Consider the following 22,761-nt stretch of genomic DNA (forward strand, 5'->3'; position numbering starts at 1 on the left):
GAACCTATTTCATACTTTTACAACGTAAAAAAATATTTAACTAACAAAAAACTGTCATCAATCTACCCAGCTGGAAAAATCCATGAATACAGCACAATATAGGAGAAAAATCCCAAAAGTTATCAAAACCTTTAAAACAAAACCAAAACGAAGAGTGAACACAAAGGGCTCCGTTGCTGCAGTGGAAAACTTTGCAGAGGTGAGCAGCATATAAATCAGTGCAGTGTTATCTGCTCCCTGACAGGCAGCTCTGCTGCCTTCCCTGCAGAGTGAAAGCTGACAGGAGCCATTTCTCAGCCCTGCCAACGCCACGGAGCCGACAGGAGCCCCGGGAGTCACAGAGCAGTCTCAGGGAGCAGGAGGATGCAGGGGCTGATGGCATCCCCTGCCAGAACTGCCACTGAGACCAAGGGACAGGGACAGGAGCAGAAGTAATTGAGTTACCACAGCTGAACAATTACCACTTCCCAGCTGCACTGCAGCAGCCATTAGATAAGGTCACACATACTAAGATTGTCTAAAAAAAACCAACAAAACCAACCTTCCTGTTTTATCCATATTCCCTGCTATAAAAGCCAGTCCAGCCTTTCCCTTTTCCTGCCAAGAGGCCCCTGTATATCCCTGTGAATCTTCCCTACTTTCCTTGTCCACCTTTAACACTCACCTTTTATAACATGTCTGAGAATTTACTTGTCCTCAGACACATGCAGAACAATTCTCCTCTCCTAGAGTTCAGCCCTGCTCCTCTGCACACCAGTTGTTCTGTCAAAATACAACTGTCAGTGCTAAGTTATTTCCACTCTCCATCATCCAACTGTGCAGGCAAGGAGGACCATACAGACAGACACTAATACCCACTCTGCTCTCAGCCTCTACTTAAGGTTGCTGCTGCTTCCTCAGGACTGAAAAAGGTCTGAGAGCCCAAAGCTACTTTCAGGCTCTGATTTCCATTGTGGGGTTTGTCTTTTTGGGCTTTGAGGTTTTCTTTCCTTTCTCTTCCCCTGTAATTCACATACACATCCAACAAAGGGCACTCTCTCCACATCCAGACCCTACCCAGCTGGCAGTCAAAGAAGATGACACAGTCATTTCCTAAGTAAAAATTTCATAAATATAAACTAATTGGCAAATTTCTTAAATCATCAAAACACATGGAAATACAATGAGAAGATATCAAGGTAGAAGGATGCAGAGAGAAGTAGTTGAGGGGGTGAAGAAAAAGAGGGAGTTATTAAAGATATCAAAGGGATAAGAGATAAAACATGATCTAAAAATGGAAGCAGAAAGAGAGAACTGAAATCAAGCAGGGAAAGGCACAGAGCTGTTACAAAAGCAAGAAAGACTGTATTAGGTTAATACTTATTTAAGGTATTTTTATATGAAGCTGACGAGTGGTCAAATACTTATTCCTTTATACAGAAGGGATAAGAAACCTGGCAGTTAGGTAAGACAGCATCAATCTTTATCCAGGCTGCAGCTGAAGAATTAAATTCTGCCCTTAGCTTGTCCCTGGCAGCTGAGTCCATCAGCTACAGCATTCATGCAAGCAGAGTGATTGTGCAGGGGCTGCTCTCCTCTAGCACCACAAACGGCCTATTTAGATCAAAGCTACAGCTGCCCCTGGTAATTGCACCTCTGTCCTGCCCAGAGATGACAGAAGACATTATGGATAGGGCTTCAGCCTCTATTTTGCATTTCCTTCCCTTTTAAACTAAGCATAACTGAAGGTTGCCACACATCTCAGCTAAACCATGCAGTGAATCTGTGATGCCATTTATCAAGTCAGTCTCTTGTGGCACCTACTTCAGCCTGGAGTTGGAAAGAGATTTATGTTCAAAGACAGAATGCACATATTTCAGGAACAGCCTTGTATTTCTTTAAACAATAACATTTGTGTAACTAAGATGTACAGACTGTTTCAGTAAGGAATTAAACTACAATGCCATTTACATATTTCTAGTAAGCCAACATGGCTGTCTTAGAAAGTATTTGGCATATCTGAATAATATTTATCTGTATGTTTTTGATGCCTTCCATTTATAGAGGCTACAATTTATGTATGGGATGTCATACATCAACAACTGTTTGGGATGAGGAAATTCTCACCAGACTTTGTTCTCCTCTGGAGCCCTGATCACCCTAGAATAAAAGATTAAGAGCATGGCTGGGAAATAGGGGGTGGATGTTTAAAGACCCAGGGTTTGAACTTAGAACCTCCACCTAATTATCAGACATGATTTATTAAGAGAAAAGCAGAAGATCACTAGATCTCTGGAAGATGAGGGAAGTTTAAGCCATAAATAGATATAAGCATGAGTTCATGCTTAAGGGCTAATAACATGAAATTAAAGGAAAATATAAGCACTATGTTAACAGGACCTTACAACAAAACTCACTGGACCTCATAATAGTTTCCCAAGGGAACTGGTGGAAACTCCCACTGCTTGGAACATATGAATCCAGTAAGGGCAAAACACAAGAAAAATTCATGATATGGAATGATGCTATATAAGAGAAATGGGCTAAGATGATTTACTAGGTTAAAGGAAGTTCTTAGGCTTTTGCAAAACTAACCTTCAGAGAGAGGCTGCTTTGCATGACAGAATCATCCTGTATTCTGAGTGGTCAGAACAAGGGAAAAAATCCCTCCACCCTTTCCTCCCCAAGTGGCCACCACTGCTGACTCTACAACAGCCTTCAGCCTGCTCAGTTTGACCCAGAACAGCACAGAGCCGCTGTCAGTCACACAGAACAGCCTGACCTGGACAGCAAAGATCCACCTACTCAAGTTTCTGCCTCTTAAATTCTTTTTCCAGTCACCATTCCATTCCAGTTTTCCTAAATTAAATATTTATTAAGTGTTAAATGGCATTCATTATTTATTAAATATTGTATTAACAGCTCATGCCACCAAAAGAACCCAAAAAATCTCAACATTTGCTCATGCAACAAAATCTGAGAAATTTTCTCCATAACCAAATCCTCAGATACCAAACCCCAGATACTTTGCTCTTTTAGATAATCCACTTACCTCCTGTGTGCCAGTCCTTAGTAGTTAAAGGAAATTTTAGGTAAGCACAATTACATTTTTCTGTTCTTTATGTGCTGAACCTCAAAGATCAATTACAAAAGGGCTTTTTCTGTGCAGCCTGACTCCAAGATAGGATGTGAGATCATCCATTAAACATACATATCCAAGACTAGATGCATTATTAATTCCTTTTCCTCTAGGTAATATGGTATGGTGAAAAATAGCTACCAGAGAACATACTGACTACTAAAGACTTAAACAGAAATCAGTGGATTTATGTGATGATTGCTATGTAGCATCCTAACGGATCTCATTAAAGGAGACATGGATTCTTCTCCCCTGATACTGCCACTGCTCCTACAGGATGCTCAGCACAAGAAAGAGTATTGATTGCAGCAAACCCCCAAAATAGTTCTGAGACCAGCTGAGAGAATGATCTATCTGAATTTAATATTGCCCGGGTCTGACTACAGACAGGTCTAAATTTCACAGCATTTTCTGATTGGTGACCGTGTTTAGAAATATTTTTTTTTAAGTGAGATGACTATAAAATGAACCTGCCTCAGCATTTCAATCAGACAGGTGCTGTGAACACCAAAATGAGCTTTTTCTTTGACTTTGTGGAGCTGTAATCAAAGAAGCTGCCCTAAGGAATCGCTTAACATCAGCATCATCTTGTACCTACCTAACATATTGCCTCAATGCAGTCCACAGAGTAAATTCTATTTACTGACCTATTCCAAGATCCACAAAAATAAACAAACACTTCAATCAGCTGCCTGCCTCAGACCTGTTTATGCTACAAGCAGTTCCTCACTGAAGGCCTCAGAAGTTCTATTGCTACATTAATCAGCCTCAAGGACCATGTTCTCCCTCTGCAGAACAATTATAATCTGGCCCTTCTTACCTTTTGAATTTTACTTGAGTGTTATGAAAAGCAGACAGGCTGATGAAATTCTGCCTGGCTTTGTGCAAGATAACCTTACATCCAGGTATCCATGTCCCTGGCAGCTACAAAAGCAACAGGACACACCCAAGTTCACATTTCTCTATGGTCAAATGCCATCCTACAGCACTGTCCTACAAGAAGCATAGGTGCTGCTTTGTTTAACCCAGCTTTTATTATCTTAAGCACTCAATTCCTACTGAAAGTCGTGCCCCTATGCATGGGAAGCTGAACTTGGTACAACCAAACATTTCTGAGGGCCTCAAATCAACTGTGGTTTTACCCTCTAGTAACAGTGCCTGTTATCATTTTGAAATCAGAGCTCTCAGACTTTAACAACATCTTCTTGCAAGTGGCTGTTATTATGTCATCTCCCTTTTATGCTTTCTACAGGCTGAATCAGGAATGGATATGTGACACAAGGATCCTTCTTGGCTTAGCAGGGAACGAGTGCTCCTGGAGGAGATGGAAAACCACACACGATCCCCTGCGCCGAGCCATGGAGGCAGGTGACAGCCCTTGACTTCTGCTGCAAAATGCAGGGGAGACAATTCATTCCAAATGTACTTTTCTAAGAACTTGATTTTCATTTCCATGTGACTGCTTACATTCCCTTATGCTCCCCTTTTTCTTCTGCTGAAGTTTTCTTAGGATATTGAATTTGGTATGCAATATTCAGTGTCACTGTAATCCCACAGCTTGACTTTGCTGGGATGACAAATCAGTGTTTCTCAGAAATCCAAAACAACCTCAAAGCTTTTTTTCCCTCTATGTCAAAGACCTTGATCAACATCAAGTTTCCTCTTCTTCTTAAAGCTGGAATCAAACACTGCAATGATCTCAGAATGAAATTTATCGTACACGTCAGATCAAAAAGCAAAGAGCAATGTTGGGGGTAACAAACTACCCACACATGCAGTAGGAAAATTGTGTACCTGATGGCAAAAAGAGCATCTGAGCACCACTGTAATCCTGCAAAATGAACTTTTTTTTTTTTCTATTCCCAGCTCCCCCAGATCTATAGTAGAGTGCAAACTACCCTTGAGGAGACCATGTGCCATCAATGCATGGTGGACTCACCATGGACAGAGAACACAAAGAGACAGAAGTATGTTTATGATCCACAGGATGTCTAACAACTTTATTTTGGCCAAAGCTACAGATACCCATTTGCTCTCAAGAAAGAAGCTGGCAGCAAGCAAGAGTTAACTCTTAGTATAGGGCCAGCTGGAATAACACAGACCACTCAGACAACAAACGTCACCTCACAAGCACCCTGGATTTGTTCCAAAAATCACTTGAAAAGTGGTATTCTTTCTTGACACACTCAAGGACTGATTCAGCTTGCACCAGAAGCAGTATTTTTTTTTCCTAGTGCTTGTCAGGAACCATAGTTTCTAAATCTACTTTGAGATGCCTTTGAATAGTCTCAAGATACACATTTTTCCCACAGTATCACTAAGCAACCTTGTAAATTATTTTCCTTGTATTTAATTTTAAAAACAAGACTTCATGTAGCTAAATATGTCAGATTATTTCCCCACCTCCTACCTTCTAAAAAGAAGAAACCTTTAGATATAGAAATTTTTAAGGTGGAAAGGGAGTGCATTTGCAAAGCTAGTCACCCACATTAGTACTGCCGTGAAATCACAAGATTTCTGCTGACATTCAATAATTTTACTTCTAGCTGTTTTCCCTGAGCTTTCACAATGAGAGAGCAAGCAAACAAAACACCTGCTTGGATTTGGCAAGTTGCATGGGGCTCAGGATAATAAGGCAACCCCTCTAAAATCTCCTAATTTATAGATGGTGATTTGCTGACAATAGGAGGACAGCTTCATCCTCACCTTTGAAAATGAGGATGAATTTGGATTAGCAAATTGTGAGGATTCATCTCACATTTAAAATGGAGGCTGGTAATTAGAGAGGAGTGAATGATAAATTAAGAGCTATTAGTGATTTACTGCATTTTCAAATAAAGTCTGTTTTCCCCTCTTCACTCCACAGCAAATGCAGAATAAAAAGCAGGAGAGGACACACAAAAACCTCAGCCTGAAGACTAGATTCAACTGGACCAGCTAGGCCTGTACTTTGCATCATTTTATTTTTTTTGTAAGAGTACTTTCCCTATCCTTCTTGGATTAGAAGAAATCTACTTTTTTCTTTCCTAATAAATCAGGTAAAATAGCAGAGGATGAAGCTGCTGGGGATAGTTGAAAGGGGAAGTCCAACATCCCCCCCATCCATCCCATCACCACCCCTGGCACCAGCTCCCAGTGCTCTGAAGATTTTGTGCTGAGACACAACCCAAGGAAAAAAAACAAAGTTCAATTTTCTACAGGCATCAGCCAGAGCAAGAAAGAGAAGTGAGACAAGCCTTGGCAAGAAGTGCAGCCACAAGCCTTGAGTGAAGCTCATCAGCAGCACACAACTTCTACGCTTTGTCCAAGGTTACAGAAACATCATGGGATCACAGAAGGGTTTGGGCTGCAAGGGACCTTAAAGATAATCAAGCTCCAACCCCCTCTCCCATGGGCAGGGACACCAGACCAGGTTGCTCCAACCCGGCCTTGAACACTTCCAGGGGTGGGGGCAGCCACAACATCTCCAAGCAGCATCAGCCACTGTCTCATCACCCTAAAATGGAAGAATTTCTTCCTATTATCTAATCTAGACCTAACCTCCTTCAGCTTAAAGCCATTCCCTCTTGTCCTGTCACTACATGCCAGGAGCAAAGACATCCATCTCCTGATCTAATTTACAAATTGTCTTTTCCCATGTAAAACTATTTCTGTGCATCTGAGCTTGCACACATATCACACATGCCCAGTGGAAGCAGGAATGCATCAACTGGTCCTGCCAAACTCTGGAAATAAGTACCAGGATGACTTCTAAGGATGATCACTCATGCTTCAGCACCTGTGCAAACCCATGAGAGTGTGGCTGGAAACCACATTATTTATGTCCCCCTTTTAGACAAGATAATGTGATGCTTTCTAAGAAGGAAGGACATTGAAGGTGGCTTTGTCTTATACATCAATTTTGTAAGGACGGGAAACAAAAAAAGCAGCCTCAGGTTCCATAGGTCTATACTGTTACCAAAAAACCCTCAAGCCTCAGACCAGACCTAATGACCAGTGTCTGTAGAGCAACCCATTCTCAGAAATTCACCCTAAGTGGATGGACTACAAAGCAAAGTAGCAAATTCATGATTCCTACTGTAAAAATGGACAGAGTGCTTTCCCTGACTACTGATTGATAAGAGCAATCAAATAGCATATCTAAGGCACAATGGAAACACCAATCAATACTTTCTCTCTATGGAATGACAGCCATACAGGAGAAGGTGTGGGTGTAATTCCTGTATATCCTAAGTGATTCCACAAACCCAGAAACTGGAACTTTGATCCTAATCTGTTTTCTTAATATTATGCATTTAATAATATACTACCCAAAAGTACCAATAATCGACTGAATGACATTAGGGCACATAAAAGAAGAGTATACAGCTTTCTTCTAAAAATCCCATTTCTAATTGATTTTATTAAAAATGCATTTATATGCTCATTCACATAATGTAACTTCATAGGGAGTCACACATTTGGATATAATTAGCCACTTGTTTTGTGTCATTCAGTGCTAATGACCTTTCTTTGAAGAAAGATCCATGTTTGATTTTTCTATTGTTCAAACATAAGAGAAGCCTCTTTGGGTTGAAAAGGCAGGAATCCTCTGAACTGACATTAAACACCTAAGCAATCAATGGCCTTTCCAATTAATTTTCACTGTGTTTGTTTGGGACAGCTTTGTTGTAACAGCATGAAGGCTTTAAATCTTGGTGATTAAAGCCATCTTCTAGCTACATACTTGGTGTCCCAAGCAGCAATGCCAAGCAAATACAGCTCCTGCTGGCAGCCAGGGCAGGTTTACACAGCATGGATCAAAAACCAGGCTTAAGTATGCTAAACCCAGCTTGCCACACTGGAGCCTGGGTTTGAGGAGACCTTCTCTCTCTGTTTTTTGTGTCATTTGCTTATAATGTCTATTAGAAAAAAAAGTTAAAAGAAAAATCCCTGTGTAGGAAAATAATTTCATTCATTTTTCAAGTGTTACATTGTTAATGTAGGAAATTACATCTAAAATTACATCAATAATAACGCCTTCAGGAGGGGTATGCATTTGAGAATGCTTCCCCCCCTCCTGCAATTACTTAAACTTCTTTCATTTCTATCTACATGTTTAGCACTACTTAGGTTTAGTCTAAGTAGGACAGCCTAGTATTTAGCTGCTTTTATTTTCCAAAATGATTCAATTATTTGAGTACAAAGAGGGGGAAAACGTCTTCATCTAAAGGAAGATTTTGCAATTTTAAACTCTTGATTCCCCATTCCACATTTAACCATAAACAGTTCTGCAAAGCCTTAGGAAAAAAGCAACTTTCTTTACAACTCTTAATTACTTCACAACTGCTGAGGGGGAAAAAATTACTACATTTTATAAGTATGTTGCAAAGTTTTTTTCTAAAGCATTACATTCACTGAAGACATTGAGAAGAAATTGTGCATTAGGAGCCTGGATTTCTTTTTTTTTAAGAGAGTTCTTTCCACAGCAGACTGGAGTTCTTGCCCTTCTAAATTCACCAGGTTAAATTACATCTCATTCATTAAACAGGTTTTATGTCCAGCTTATGAAGAGACATCACTTTTCAGCATTTCACTTTTGCTAAAACATTCAGTATTTGCAGATTACACTCCTTCATTCCTTACTGCAAGCCTTCATAATCTCAGCACCCAAGAAGGAATCACACTGGCTACAGTCCAGACATGGTCCCACACAGCCAGCACCCAACCTCCTAAATTATCCCACAAAACATTTTTACATCAAACATGGTCATAAACCATGTGAGAGAAAATTCTGCTCTGAGCAGCTCTCACAAGAGCAAACCCAAAATTTTCAGGAAAGGCTCTACTTTTAAGACATGGTTAAAGAAAGAAATTCTCTTTCTCACCACTCCTCCCATGAAATTTCACTTGAGTAAGTATGGCAATGGTAGAATTGAAACTTATTTTCCAGGCATGTTTTGAGCAGTGTGTAACAGCACCATCTGGTGATTGAGGCTGTACAGGATTTTGAAAACATCCACAAAGTTAAGGCATAATCATCAGCACAGAAGAACAGCTTTTAAGTCTGGTTGGGTATAATTTGGCTTTTTTTCCCATTAAAAATACATGCAATTTTTACCAGCAAATGGTAAAATTTTGTGATTCTGTTGAAAAATTAATCAAACTCGTCAGACCTAACATCAGCTGACTTCTGATAGTAAGTTAGGAAAACTCTTGTCATAGGAAAACTCAGTTGAGTAAAATACAGTCATTGGTTTAAATGTTTGAACACATTAGGTTAATCAAATGATTGTTTAAAGGTTTGCTTTGTAGTTCAGACAGATAGAAAAGCCACCTCAGAACCAGAAACAGTCAAGCCTGGGTTAATAAAACATTTGAAAAATATCAAACTGGATGTCATGTATGTTGTATTTTCTAAACTGATTAATATATAAATAGATTAGCATCTTGGTCCTAAAATGCATCACAAATTTTCCTGCTGCTCCATCGAAGCATCACAGAACATCTAATACACATTGCTGGAAAAAATCCTTAAGGATCCTGAAATGAAAATGTGCTCCCCAAAGATGTCATGAGCGACAAGAATTCTATTAGAGCTGAGCATTTCTTCTTCATCACTCCTTTTAAGTTGTGACTAAATTAGCACAGCCTGCACACTCCGGGGTGTGTGCTGGGAGGAGGGAGGGGGAGAAAACGGAAGATATCAAGGCCTGAGGCACTTCAAGCGGAGAGCATCCATCTGCCAGCAGCAGTCAATGAACAGAACACTGCTAAAAAGTCTTCCCACTCATATTAAGTCAAGCCAAAAGAACAGAAAACACCTTCCTTCACACTGACTGTGCAGGACTGAACGTAACAGGACAGTGAGTTATAAATAAATGTTTAAAAAACACTAAGAGAAAAAAGGAGAGAGAGAAGCTCACTGTGCAGCTCTGCGTTCAGCCTCTCGTGCTGCAGAACGGGTTTAAGAGGCTCCTGCTCATCTCTGCGTCACCCACTCCCTCCTCCAATCTCTGCTGCCATGTGGAGGAGTGAAATGATAAAAGGAAAACAAGGGTTGGTTCTGGTTTTTTTCCTTTATTTTGCTTGTGAAACCCAGATCTTTTCACTGCCCCATAAAGAGGTGCATTGCCCAAGCTACAGCCCAGCACATTTGGATGAAGGGGTGGGAAGGGGCAGCTGAGGGATGGGAAGGGCTGGGACTGAACTGGCTTTGCTGTTACAAGGTGGGCTGGACTCCAGAGCTGCAGGTTCTGAAGGCAAAACCACCCAGGGGAGCTCCCAACCCTTTACACAACAGCTCCTTCCACCCACAGCCTGCACCAAACCAGCCCTCTGGGCTGACAGCACAACCTGCAGGGAGGGCAGCAAAGCCCAGCACTGCAATCACCCAGCTCAAAGAGAACTTGCCTGTGTGCACAGAGCTGCTGCTCAGGCTGGGGCCAGAGTTTGGTTTGGAGGTTTTTGGTGGTTTCTTCTTTTGAGCAGGGGGCTGACAGAGGTCAGTCTGCTAATGAATTTGCTGGTGGTGCTGTACTGGATACAGGAAGCTCCCACTGACACACATTTCACACCTGATACAGAAACCCGGTAGTTTTTGAATTTTTTCTGTTGTTATTTCTACAGAGGTCCAGAAGTTTAATGCTGTGGCCATTATTTCAGAAAAGCAATCTTCCAAAAAATGCAATAGCTCCAAAAGCAAATCACACTTGCAGACCCTCAGGCTTAGGGAATGCTTTCCTGTGCTGACACATCACCAGCACTCCAATTTATTCCACAGAGCAAAACAAAAAGCACTTTCAACACATGACAAGAACTCAGCACTATCAGAGATCACAGCATTAAAAAGCAACAACAACCTTCCTCCTCTCAGGTTTTGAGCCACAGTGCCTATAAAATGACACAAATACTTCAAAACTCACATTTCAATGTTTAAGACAGCCCTATGCCACAAAAGTGACGTACACATTCTTTCATTGTCAAGAAAGAAAGCAGCAGTTACAAGGAACTTAAACCAAAGTTATATTACCTGGAGTATTACCTGCTTGTCTGACAACATTGCAAAGTTAAAATGGCTTGATTCAGATGCTTGTTAGAAGAAATCTAGCTCTGAAATTTAAAGATATTACTAGAGGGGGAGGAAGGAGAGAGGCAGTCACCTATTTTCTGCCACACTGTACAAGAAGGAAGACAAACCTATTAATACCCAAGTTCATTTCCTTGTGAATAGTACTATAAAAAGCAAATGTTTTAAAAAACATTAGCCTACTAGGTAAACTATCTTTAACTAAAGAATTGTTCTCAAGAGAAATGACAAGTTTCAATTACCTACACAAGGCTGCAGGGAGATAAATCTCCATCACTGAATTCCACAAATGGGATCAGTATCATGCTACTCTGTGTCAAAGAGAAACTGTCAAATTTAAGAGACAAATTTGGAAATAAAAAAGGCCAAAACTTTAATATCCAAGCCAGAAATTTCCCAAGTGTGCAGAACTTTAGAGGGCATTTCTTCCCTTGTTTGATAAAATGAAGGAGAGATTTGTGCTTCCCTGCCACAAGAGCTCTCTTGCCCACAGTCAGCTAATAAACCAAGAGACAGAGCAGAGACCAGAGAGGAGACAGAGCAAAGGAATCATGAAAGATGCTTTTAACTCCAGAATCACAAACAGGCCAGTTCAAAGCAGCTGAACATGCAAATATTTCTAGTTATTAGTTAAGTCAACCCAAGTGATGTTAACTCATTTGATTAAGACTGCAATTTTATTTTTTTTCAACTTCAAAGACAACCTTCAAAATTAAAAGAAAAAGTAACAACAGAGACCATTCTCAGTCACAGGACAATCCCTCTGTTTGCTCAGTCACATACAGACTGAACCAACACCTCCAAGGAATTTCAGAAATGCCTTTTCTAATTTTTCCCTTTTCTGGCTAAGCAAACACAGGAACAAAGTTAGGAAGACCAGCAAAGCTTGACTCACATATTTAACCCAGTGGACTGCTGTGCTCAAAGTTTTAAGTTGTCAATCAGCCTCTGGGCAAAATCTGGGCATTATCTCCAGCAGATCCTCTACTCTTCAAGGATCCCAGATCTTCTTCTTAGAAAATAACAGAACTCACTAAAGGACACAAGGACTCTTCTCCATTAAACTGTCCCTGTAAGGATAAAGAGCAGATCAAAAGCATCTCCAAGAGTGGTACTTTATTCATCATTCCCCAGCAAAACACAAAAATGGCCAAGATTTAAGATAATAAAAAGTTTCAAATTTCAACTCAAGTAGAAACTAATTAATCAATGTATAACCAAAAGGTCATCCCTGATCAGCTGAGGCACTCAACTGGTCTTTTAACAAAAGAAACTGGAGATGATGAAGGACAGGATCTCATCAGCAAAATGAGATTGAAGAGATTCTCCATGTGCCTAAAGAGAAGCCAGAGTACCAACCAGAAGGATCCCAGCTTCCTCAGAGGCCTCTGAATCAAATTCTAGAGTAATAGGGAAACAGGCAGGGAAATATAATTTTCTGCTTTTACCCAAATTCTTGCAGTAACTCTTGCTGGCTGTAGGTTTTCTGCCCCTGAGGTTTATTGTTTGTTTTCCTTAAGTGTTTTTCCTATCTGTTCAAGTCTTTGCTGATTAGTGCAGTTGTCTGCAAACCCTGGAACACAAAGCTCTGAGAAAAGTGTGCAAGATACTGAGATACCCTGAAGATTCAGCCAGCAGGGAGTCCAGCATCAAGCTGTGGAACTTACCAGAGCCTGCATTGAAGCAGAGGACCAGGAAAGCCCACACTTACTGACATCCAAGCAAGCCTCAGAAGCACAAAGGTCCAGCAAGCTGGAGGTCAAACACAACAGCCCAGTAACACCAGGGAAGTTCCCTGTTGAATTGTTGTGTGATCAGTAACAGCAATCACAAAAGTGAAAAGAGCAAACAAGCAGGGAAAACAACATTCCTTTAAAAATTGTTTGATGAAGAAGTTAAGGACCAAAGAATTAGCATTCCAGGTCACAACTTTTCTGCATTCCTGGCTCTGGAGCATGTTCTGATGAGAGAGAAAGAGTAATGAAAGTCAAGAAACACTTATTCAAGAAACAAATATGTGAATGTTATGGCTAGGACACATCCATGGTTTAGCAGATGCTGGAGAGGGTGGATCTACAAGACAGGAGGAAAGAAAGCTGTGAGTGGCCTCAGTGGGAAGAAGTTTGAACTTGTTAACATGCAAAAGGCCAGAACAGTTGGATGCAATTTGTAGTTCAGTTCTGGCCACGTTAACTCTATGTCAACAAGGAGATACACAAATACAGACAGATTCAGCAGACACCAAAGCCTACAATTCATCAGCCTTATCTTCAGAGATGAGTGACTGGGCTTAGTCAATATAGACTTCCTTTCAGTGAGTGAAGAGAAACAGACGCTTCAGAGAATGAGTCATTGACTTCCTTTCGGATTAAATTAATCACACCCTAAATCTGTCTGCCTCTATGCAGAGCCTCTGAAAGGAGATGAGAAACAGGAGCTCACACAGACATCCAAATTTTGCCACCCATGTCCAGCCATGACATAGGACTAGATGGAAGAGGTATGTTGAGGTTGACGAAGTTTACCAAGGGAAAATGTTGCACTTGAAACATCAACCAGCAAACAAAACAAACAACAAAAAATCCACCACCCAACCAAACACACTCATACATGAAAAACATGTAATATCATCCCAAATGAAAAGGAGAAGATGCCCCCTCATCCTCATTCAAAGAGAGATGGGGGAAGTTAACATATGAAATGTGAAGATGAAGGAAATGGATGAGAGAGAAATTGCTAATGGTAAGAAAGGACTTTTAAGGGACAAGGCAGTAAGCGGATCAAAGGGTAAAACTGAAGCAACTGGCTAGAAGAGGAAGTCGTTCAAAGCCTTAGTGAGTAAAGAAATTTAGGAAGATATGAGGCAAAACCAGAAAAGGAGAACTTTAAGCAATTATAAGTTTAAAAGACAACAAGAGAAAACTCGATGTGGTGCTAATAAACACAGAGATGAGAGGATTAGGATTAGCTTCTATCACAAGAGAAATGAAGGCAAGGACAAGATGATGGCAGAGAGCCTAGACCAGAAGTTTCATTATTGAAATCAAAGCCAGGGACAGGAATTGATATGGGAGGAAGAGTCAAAGAAAAGATTGCATCTAATGAAGGAAACAATCTGGAAGACTTCAAAGCCTATGCACAGCTGCAAAACTACAAATTCACTGGGGAGTTACAGACACACTGTGGAACAGCTCACGTGCCTACAGTAAGGAGATGGATGGTGACAGGCTGCACAAGGACAGACAGGGAAGGTGACAGGGATTCATTCTATACAGAGGAACAGCCTGAAAGTGGGAAGCTCTGCTGAAAAATGATTGACAGGCCAATAAAAAGTAAATAGGTCTGGATGAGAGGCAAGGCCAAAAGAAACAGTCACGAGCACCTGCCATAGACCATCTGATCCTGAAGATGGAGCTTTCTTTAGAAAGCAGGAAGACCTCCAGGTGAACTGCATCCACCCTAGCAGCTGCTGTGAGGAACCACAGGGGGTCACAGGCAGTCCAGTGGAATTCCAGAGCACATCAGGAACAGGTCAAGCAGAAGCTGTGACCCAGCACTCTTTGGAAAGGAAGAAGTGGCGGAGGATGTGAAGTCTGATGGCAGGCTTGGCTACAGCAACCCAAGATAAACAAGACCTTGAGGGGTGTGAGGAAGATGGGTAGCATAATTACAACACTGGATTTCAGAGGGCTTCAGTTGGTTCAGAAGAGGTAGGCAACTCTCCATGGTAAAGAAAGACTGAGCAAAGGCTGCCTTAAGCACAATCTACACACACGAGTTAACTGGACTTGGTGGCACACATCTGAGAATGCAAAGGGACACAGTAAAAAGAGTAATCTCTGCCATCTTAAGTTGTAGGAATTTAAAGAGGTTCTCTCTGACTTGAAGGCAGCAAGTACCAGGCTTCTCTTCCAGAGGAAGAAGTAGGACTCCAAAGGTGAGTCAGGCTCCTCTCAGCCTCTTGGAAGGCTACAAATCTACCTGGAAACCATTTCCAGACACACAAAACCCAAGAAAGGAATCAGGAATTGCCAGCACAGATTCAATGAGGGTAGATCATGGCCAGCTGCAACAGCCAGAATGCAGTTAAGATAAATTCTAACTGCAGCTCTTCCCTCATCCCATTTCATCTTTCTCCCTGGTAGCCAAATTGCAGAGATCTGGACTAGGCCAGTGAACAGCAACTTGAGTGAGAGGCTGGCCTGGTTCAAAGGATAGTCCTCAGCACTTTCACCATCAGACTTACACAGGGATCAATACTGTTTAATGCCTTCATTAACAACATGAACAACAGGCCAGGAGGTTTCCTTTGCCAGCCTACAGATGATATCCCATTAGAACAGTGGCCATTATGCTGATGGGCAGAGCCACTATTCAGAGGAATCTTAAGATGCTGCAGAAATGAGCTGACAGAAGCCTCATGAGCCAAATGCAATTTTTCTGCACCTGGGACAGAAAAATGGCAGGGCAAAATTATAGACTGGGGACTGTTTGACTTCTTTGCAGAAAAGGGTTTAGGTTCCTCATGGACAAAAAGCTGAACATGGCTCAGCAGCACCCAATCACAGTGGTGAAGGTTAATTTCATCCCAGAGCCACATTATTAAAACTGCAGCCAGCAGGTCCAGAGAAGTGATTATCATCCCCTGCTGAGCACTTATGAGACTATATTTAGAGTACTTTGTCCAGTTCAGGACTCCTCTGCAGAAGAGGCATTGGCATATTGGAGCAAGTCCAGCAGAGAATCTCTGTGATGATTTGAAGACTGCAGCACGTGGATGAGGCTGACAGATGAATTTGCTGAGTCTCAAGAAAGCTGGAGAGGGAGAATTCTCTTTGGTGCCTTCAGCTTTGCAGGAGGAGGTTATAAAGATGCAGCCAGAGCTGCATCACCAGAGATGCACAGCAAAAGGACAAGAGGCAAGAGTTGCATTTCATCAAAGTAAGTTCTGACTCGACACAAGGAAAAAATTCCTCACAGTGAGGGTAGGCAACCATTGGAAAACAGGTTGACCAGGGAAATCCTGTCATATCCTTCCTTGGTAAGAACTGGAGCTCAGCTGCCCTAGGCCCTCAGCAGCCTAATGCAACTTCAAAGCCACCGTTTGTCAGCCTCCAGAGGTCTCTTCCAATCTCAGTTATTCTAGCATTCCACCATTCTCCCTTCCCTTGCTGTTCTAGTTTTGTTAAACAGTGCTCTCTGTTCCTCCCCTTTGGATACTTCTGTTCTTCACATGTGTAATATATTGTCCTCTTCTAATTCACAATGTATGGTTCTGGGAGGAAGCAGATCCCTCCATAATCACTTGTAACCAGCTATAAAAATGAGTGATGACAACAAATGTTAAAGAATTAAACAAATAGTTTAAATGCAAACAGTAAAAAATGCATTACAGACCATCTTCAGAAACACTTTCCCGTTCAGCATTAAAATACTGTTACTTATGCTTTGGTATTTAAGAGGACTGAGGGAAAACACACATTAATTTAAAGAAATAACTAAAAACACAGCACAACAGTTCAGAAATTAGATTAAGCTAGATGCAGTTGCAATCTTCAAACTTAGTTTAGACCAAATTTGAGTATCTGCAACTGAAACTTTCAATAATCATATAATATATATAATCATGCCATTGACCCTCCTTGCCCTGTCCCTTTTCTTTTTGGTCACTGAAGACTATTGAAAGTATCAGAGCTCCAAGTCAAGAACAACTCCCTTGTAACAACGACTCTGACACTGATACAGCGAGAGCAGATTGCCTGCAAGGAAACAAGAATAAACTGGCTATTTAGAGAGATTATGTAATGCAGCACAGAACTGTAAAATGGGATTTAAAGAGACATCACTCTGCTTTTCAGCTCTGGAAGTAACTGTAAGTGTTGGCCAATACTGTAGAAATTTGAAGAGGCTCAGGAACAGAGGAAGATGTCTTGTCAAAGAGTCTCCCCTCTGAGCTGGTATTTTACTCATAATTCTTCTTTTTCAGAAAAGCAGTAGTATTCAGCTATTTTGCCATATCCATTCAAACAAAGTTGAAGCTGAAACATCATGTCATCTCACAGATGTCCATGTTTTTATTACAAAAATGAGGTCTGTATGTACAGATGCAAAACATTTTGTGGGCCTGAGCCTGTTGAACTTGTGGAGCTTCATACACTCAATTAGCACAGTACTGCACTCTGAAAATCAAAGTGATTATGAACAAATACAACAGTATTAAATCTTCTCTGCATAAATATTTTAGCAAGTGTAAACAAGACTCCAGTTTCTGTAAGCAGCCATTCCCAAACAAACACACACAAACATCAGCTGGTTCAGAAAAGAAAGGGAGAAACTGAACAGCCATGCCCTGCTGCATTATAAATAGTGAGGAAAGGTACAGCAAAGACATGTGTGGTAAGGGAGACTAGTTCTATGTAATGGACATTCTTACACAAACCTGAAAACTACAAAATGGTCAGGGTTTGCCCATGGCTTTGTTTAGAGCATAAATATACATATTTATAAAAACACCAATGCACACCATGATTTTGTAGAAGAGTCCGGAACTGATGAGCAGTTGCTGGGAGATTTTACTTTTGCATTTCTTCACTTTAGAATGCATGGAAAAAAAGTTATTACCTTAAGCATTCTAATACAAAAACTGTTCTTAATCTAATTCTAAACATCCTTTCATTAAAAGCCTCAAAAAACAGCAGCATCATACACTCAGCCAAGCCCAGCTGCTTTGCTGGTAATTAAGTAAGAGACAGTGAGTCCAGATCAACTCCCTTCCACCTCCCCTGGAAAGACAGACTTTACAGTAAAGAATAATTTGGCCCAAAGCACATGGGGAAGGAGTGGGGGGAAGGAGGGATAGCAGGGGAGGTGGTTGTTGTTTAGAACCCAGCGAGTCCCTGCTCCACAGCCGGACTTTTCCCCGCAGGTTGCTGGCGAGCAGAGCAGGCGCAGAGCGAGAGCTGCCAGCGCTCTCAGACCACACACGGGCTCTCAGCTGCTCCCCAGCACTCTGGGGACTGCATCCACAGCCCATCCCTGCTTCCCAGGGCCTGGCTCTCCCCTTCAGCAGGAGCACTGATAGTACAGGAGAGAAGAAAGCAGCAGCAGCAGCAGCCTTGACGTAAGAGCCACCAGTGGCCGCCCTCGCGGGCTGTCCTGCGCGAGCATCCCTGCGGGAGCGAGTTCAGCACTTCACCTGCAGCACAGCTAACTTTGGAAATGCCAACAGAGTGGCACCAGCAAATAAATAAGTAGCTCAGCATTTTATATAACTGTGCATTTTTCATACAGCCAACTACCAGTGCACTTCAGTTCCATTCAATGAACAACTCCATACCTCTCCTTTAAAATACGTCCAGTAATTTAATTTACCTTGCTACACTTTCAAGTCTAACCATGATGGATATTTCACCCCAAAAAAAAGCCATGATCATGGGCCCACAGTGACAGGGTGAGATTTTGTAAGCTCATTGCCATAGCTCAATTTGCAATTAAAAACTATGTAAAGACAGAAGTGTGATTAAAAGCAGCAGACAACCGGCTCATTATTCAGCGACAGAAAAGAAAAGCCTTTCAAACACCAATTGCTCTACCTGAAATATCAGCTGCTGTTGTCATGCCTGGGACTGAGCAAGAACAGCACTTAGCTCACTGAAAAGAACTTTCCCAGAGATAGATTGGCAGCACGACAAGTGCAGGTTGGCTACAGAAATCAAAGACCAAACACTTGCTCCTTATATAAAGGATAGACACAGGAAAAAAAAAATAGAAGAAAACCTGCAAAGAGCTTCAGAGAGGTGCAACTAAAAAGACAAATTATTTTCCTGTTTCAAGACTGTTTGGGAGATAAGTTCATGTAAAGCAAGTAAATGTTTTTCTCTACAATGCTGATATTCTTTAGCCAAGTCACAATCATTGTTGTTGATCAGGGAGGCCCCCCACACAAAGCTGTGGGGAAGGAAGATGCTCAGACATATTCCCCAGCAAACACTCATCCAAGAAAAAGCTGTGTTTAGATTCTAGAGAAACGCCTACGCTCTCTTTACTTGTGATTACCTTTTGGCATAACCAAAAGGGCTTTTGAAGGATTCAAACACTCCATGAAGCAACAAGACAGATTTCCTTCCATCAGCATTTTACTTTTTACAATTACAGACAACTGTGAAGTTCTTATGCACAAAAAGCCAATTTATTTTTAAAATGCCTGTTCAAAATTACAGTTTTGATTAAAGTGCCTTAATCCAAAACCAGACTTCATTAAGTTTAGTGGCTTTATCCCACTGCCTATATAGGTTACATGCTAGACAGGAAATTTAAATTCCAAAGATAGTAACTTCAGACCTGACACTGACACTAGCTCACCTAAAGTGCAAGCTTTACTTTGCCAAACAAACAGGGCTCAATACTCCTAAGTAAAAACAGCTGAATAAAACATTCTGTATATAAAACAACCTGTATATATATCAGCTGAATAATGCTGAGTAGAGTAATCTGACTATACTTCAATGACACAGATCAATCCTAGCCTCCCTATACCTATGAAGTTATAATATCAGATCAATCTTACTCTTCATATACCTACAGAGGCATAATACAGGCAAGACTTTTCCGTGTTGAGTTGCAAATGTAAGATTAATTTAGGAAAACACCTTTCTCTAAAATATCTCCCCCAAATGAGTATCTTACCAGCAAAATCCATTTACATCCATGGTTAATTACATGTCAACTTCTGAGACTTTGCTATGACAGTCCATCAGCTGTCATCTCCAAGAGTCATGAGACAGGACTATTAATTAACCAAAAAATGACAACTCCTGTCCCTTGATATGAGCAACAGCAAACTGGAAGACCATTCTTCTCCTGGAATAAAAGCTGGTTTTATTCATCCTCTTTAAAGAGTGTAGAATATGAAGATCTCAATTAAAATGTAAAGCATGTAATGAGAATATTTATTTTAATGTCATCTGTATGCTAAAACCTTTTTTCCATTTTTCCTCTCTCTATTCAATGATCCCATATTAAGCACATGATTACTTATATGCATTATCTCACACTTGCATTGCTTAAGACCAAAAATATTTGAAGAATTATACTTTTAAGTAAACATGAATAAAGTATTCCAAGAACCCTGAAAATGGACTAAATAAAAAGCCACAATAGGTTTAACAGATAATAAAAAGGTGCAATGGACGTGTCAAGCTTGAAAAAGCCCTTTTAAACCACAGTAATATTGTCAGGTGCCATTACCCTTTGTCAGTCAGCTGCATGAACTCATAAATCAGGTGCAGCAGCCAAATGAGAGCACAATGAAAAATCAGCACTAAGCAGACTTGTCCACTGAATAATGAGGGGCCTGCCAAGGTTTTGAGGTCACATTCAAAACTAAAAATTAATTGCATCAACCATAGTAATAAAAAGAATTCATATCAGCAAGACTAAAATTTGCTAGTACCATTCTGTAGAGTTTTTGCTCGTGACTCCTTTCCCAGGTTGGCATGGAATCCTCCTCCTAAAGTCGGTGTTTTCCCTGCACCTATTAGGGGAAAAAAACAAAGAGCAGACATGTCAAAGAGAATAATTTAATTAAAATATTAAAATAAAACTTATTTTGCCAATATAGTCAGTATCTGTATCATCTACAACATGCCAAACTACATTAAGAAGGCCTTAAAGTACTTAAGACATCAAGTACCAATACTGTGCAAATTATTTCTTTCTTGAGATACCATAAGAATTACATGGCTCCATAAGCCCTCCCAATCTCAGTTCCAAAGAAACTACAAAAATCTCCCAATGTCTATTTTAAGCAGAACATGAAAATCAGTACTGTAAAACATTTCTCAAAATAACGGAGGAAAAAGTTGCTTAGTTAGTATTTTTGTCTGAAGAATATTCAATTAATAATTTACAGAATTTTAATAGGTAATTATTGGCTTTACAGAATATAAAACATGTTTAGCATTCAATAATGACTGTGTTGGCTACTACAGACCTAACACTTATTTTAAAGTAACTTCAGTTTGTCATTAGGTAAACACAGCAACACTCAGGCTACAAAAACTGCAAGTCTGGAACTGCTACTTTCACACCCAGAAAGGTTGGAGACTTAAAAGAAGTCTGAGCTGTACATCAGCATAAACTAGAGGCTGGTTTGGCCATCCATGCCAATGCTAAGCAGCCTGAATGCAGAGATTGCTGGGAGTCAGTGGAGCTACTCATGCAAACCAATCTTGCAGAACAGGGAATTAAACTACCAAGGACAAAAATAGTCTCTCACTAGAGCAGGAAGGGTTTTTTAAAAACAATGAGGGTACCTCAAGCAGGATATCTGAATCTATCAGCTTAACAGCAAGTGAGACCAAAAAGCTAAATTGCACAGGATTGAAAACAAGCAATTTGTTAGTTCAATTTGGAGTTCTACTTAATTCAAGTCTTCAGGATAGGGAAAAAGCCATCTTGTTGTCTATGATGCCTACAGCTTTTCCTCAAGTTCTTGTGGCTGTTTCCTCCTCTCAGACTAGCTCTTCAGAACAAACTAGAAAGGCTTTGGGATAGACACAGAGAGGGCAATGAAGTCGCTCTTTAAAGCAGTTCAGGGCATTTCTGGTATACACCTGAATAAGATATTTCCAAGGCAGGATGAAAAACTGTAACCTAAACTGTTCACTCTTACTAGACATTTTAAGCTCTAGTCTCCTCTCAGTTGCACTTGATGTACATCAATACTGAGAAAAACAAACAAACAAAACAAAACCAAAAGCCAGGAAAGCTAATAAACTAATATTCCTGCAGAATTACTATCAGCCCTCAAAGCTTATTTTTCCATATAACTTTTAAATTAGGTTTCCAGTGCTATCCACAACAGAAACCAACTTCATTAACAGATCCTTTAACAAACAATAATCAGCTCTTGTGGCAGTGCTGTCACACTGCAGCTGGTCTGCAGTTGGTCAAGGTAAATCTAGCCATAACACAAATCCAATTTGGCTAGCCTGGTTCTTTCCAGAAAAACAGATAAATGGTCCTCAGATAGGCTGGATTCAAACCTATACAGGGGACCCTCAGCCAACCCTGTTCAAGCCTAGGTGCAGAAATACCCCTGGCCAGAGATCTGGGCAGAGAGAGATCCCAGCTATCTGAGCCTGGGAAATTCAAACTCCCTATAAAAAGAAGATTTGAACAATAAAACACATTGTCCAAGACACTCAGTGAGTTTGTGTCATCCCTCATGTAACAAGCTCTCACCTAAATGCCCCACAGATTAAGTGATCTTAATCTAATAATAATCCTCATAAAAAGTGAAAAACATTCAATAGTGATCTCCTCACTGGGTACAGAGGTAACTCTCCCAACTCTGTGTTTGACTACCAGAGGCAGCAACACCTTCTTGCCATTCTTACAGGTACAGCCTTGTATTTCCACAAACACTTGAAACACTAAAAAAAAGCTAAAGCAGCAAACCAGAGAGAGGTTACCACGCTACAAAAGAAGGCATAACATTTTTTGTGTACATTTAGTGAGAACGGTTTACCTGGCAGAAAATATATCAATTATGGAAACAGTTTTACATTCCTTT

At 40.7% G+C, this 22,761-nt stretch overlaps 1 protein-coding gene across 1 annotated transcript in view; it reads right to left on the bottom strand.

The window, feature by feature from the left end:
• Window positions 1-22,761, bottom strand: part of BRF1 (BRF1 general transcription factor IIIB subunit) — a 174,075-nt gene that overhangs the window by 139,386 nt on the left and 11,928 nt on the right. Inside the window, exon 2 of the mRNA XM_054634806.2 lies at window positions 20,638-20,718. Within this exon, the coding sequence (XP_054490781.2) occupies window positions 20,638-20,718 (81 nt within the window). The remainder of the gene's footprint in view (window positions 1-20,637; window positions 20,719-22,761) is intronic.

The sequence above is a fragment of the Agelaius phoeniceus genome, chromosome 6 (genome assembly GCF_051311805.1).
Source record: "Agelaius phoeniceus isolate bAgePho1 chromosome 6, bAgePho1.hap1, whole genome shotgun sequence".
Lineage (NCBI taxonomy): Eukaryota > Metazoa > Chordata > Aves > Passeriformes > Icteridae > Agelaius > Agelaius phoeniceus.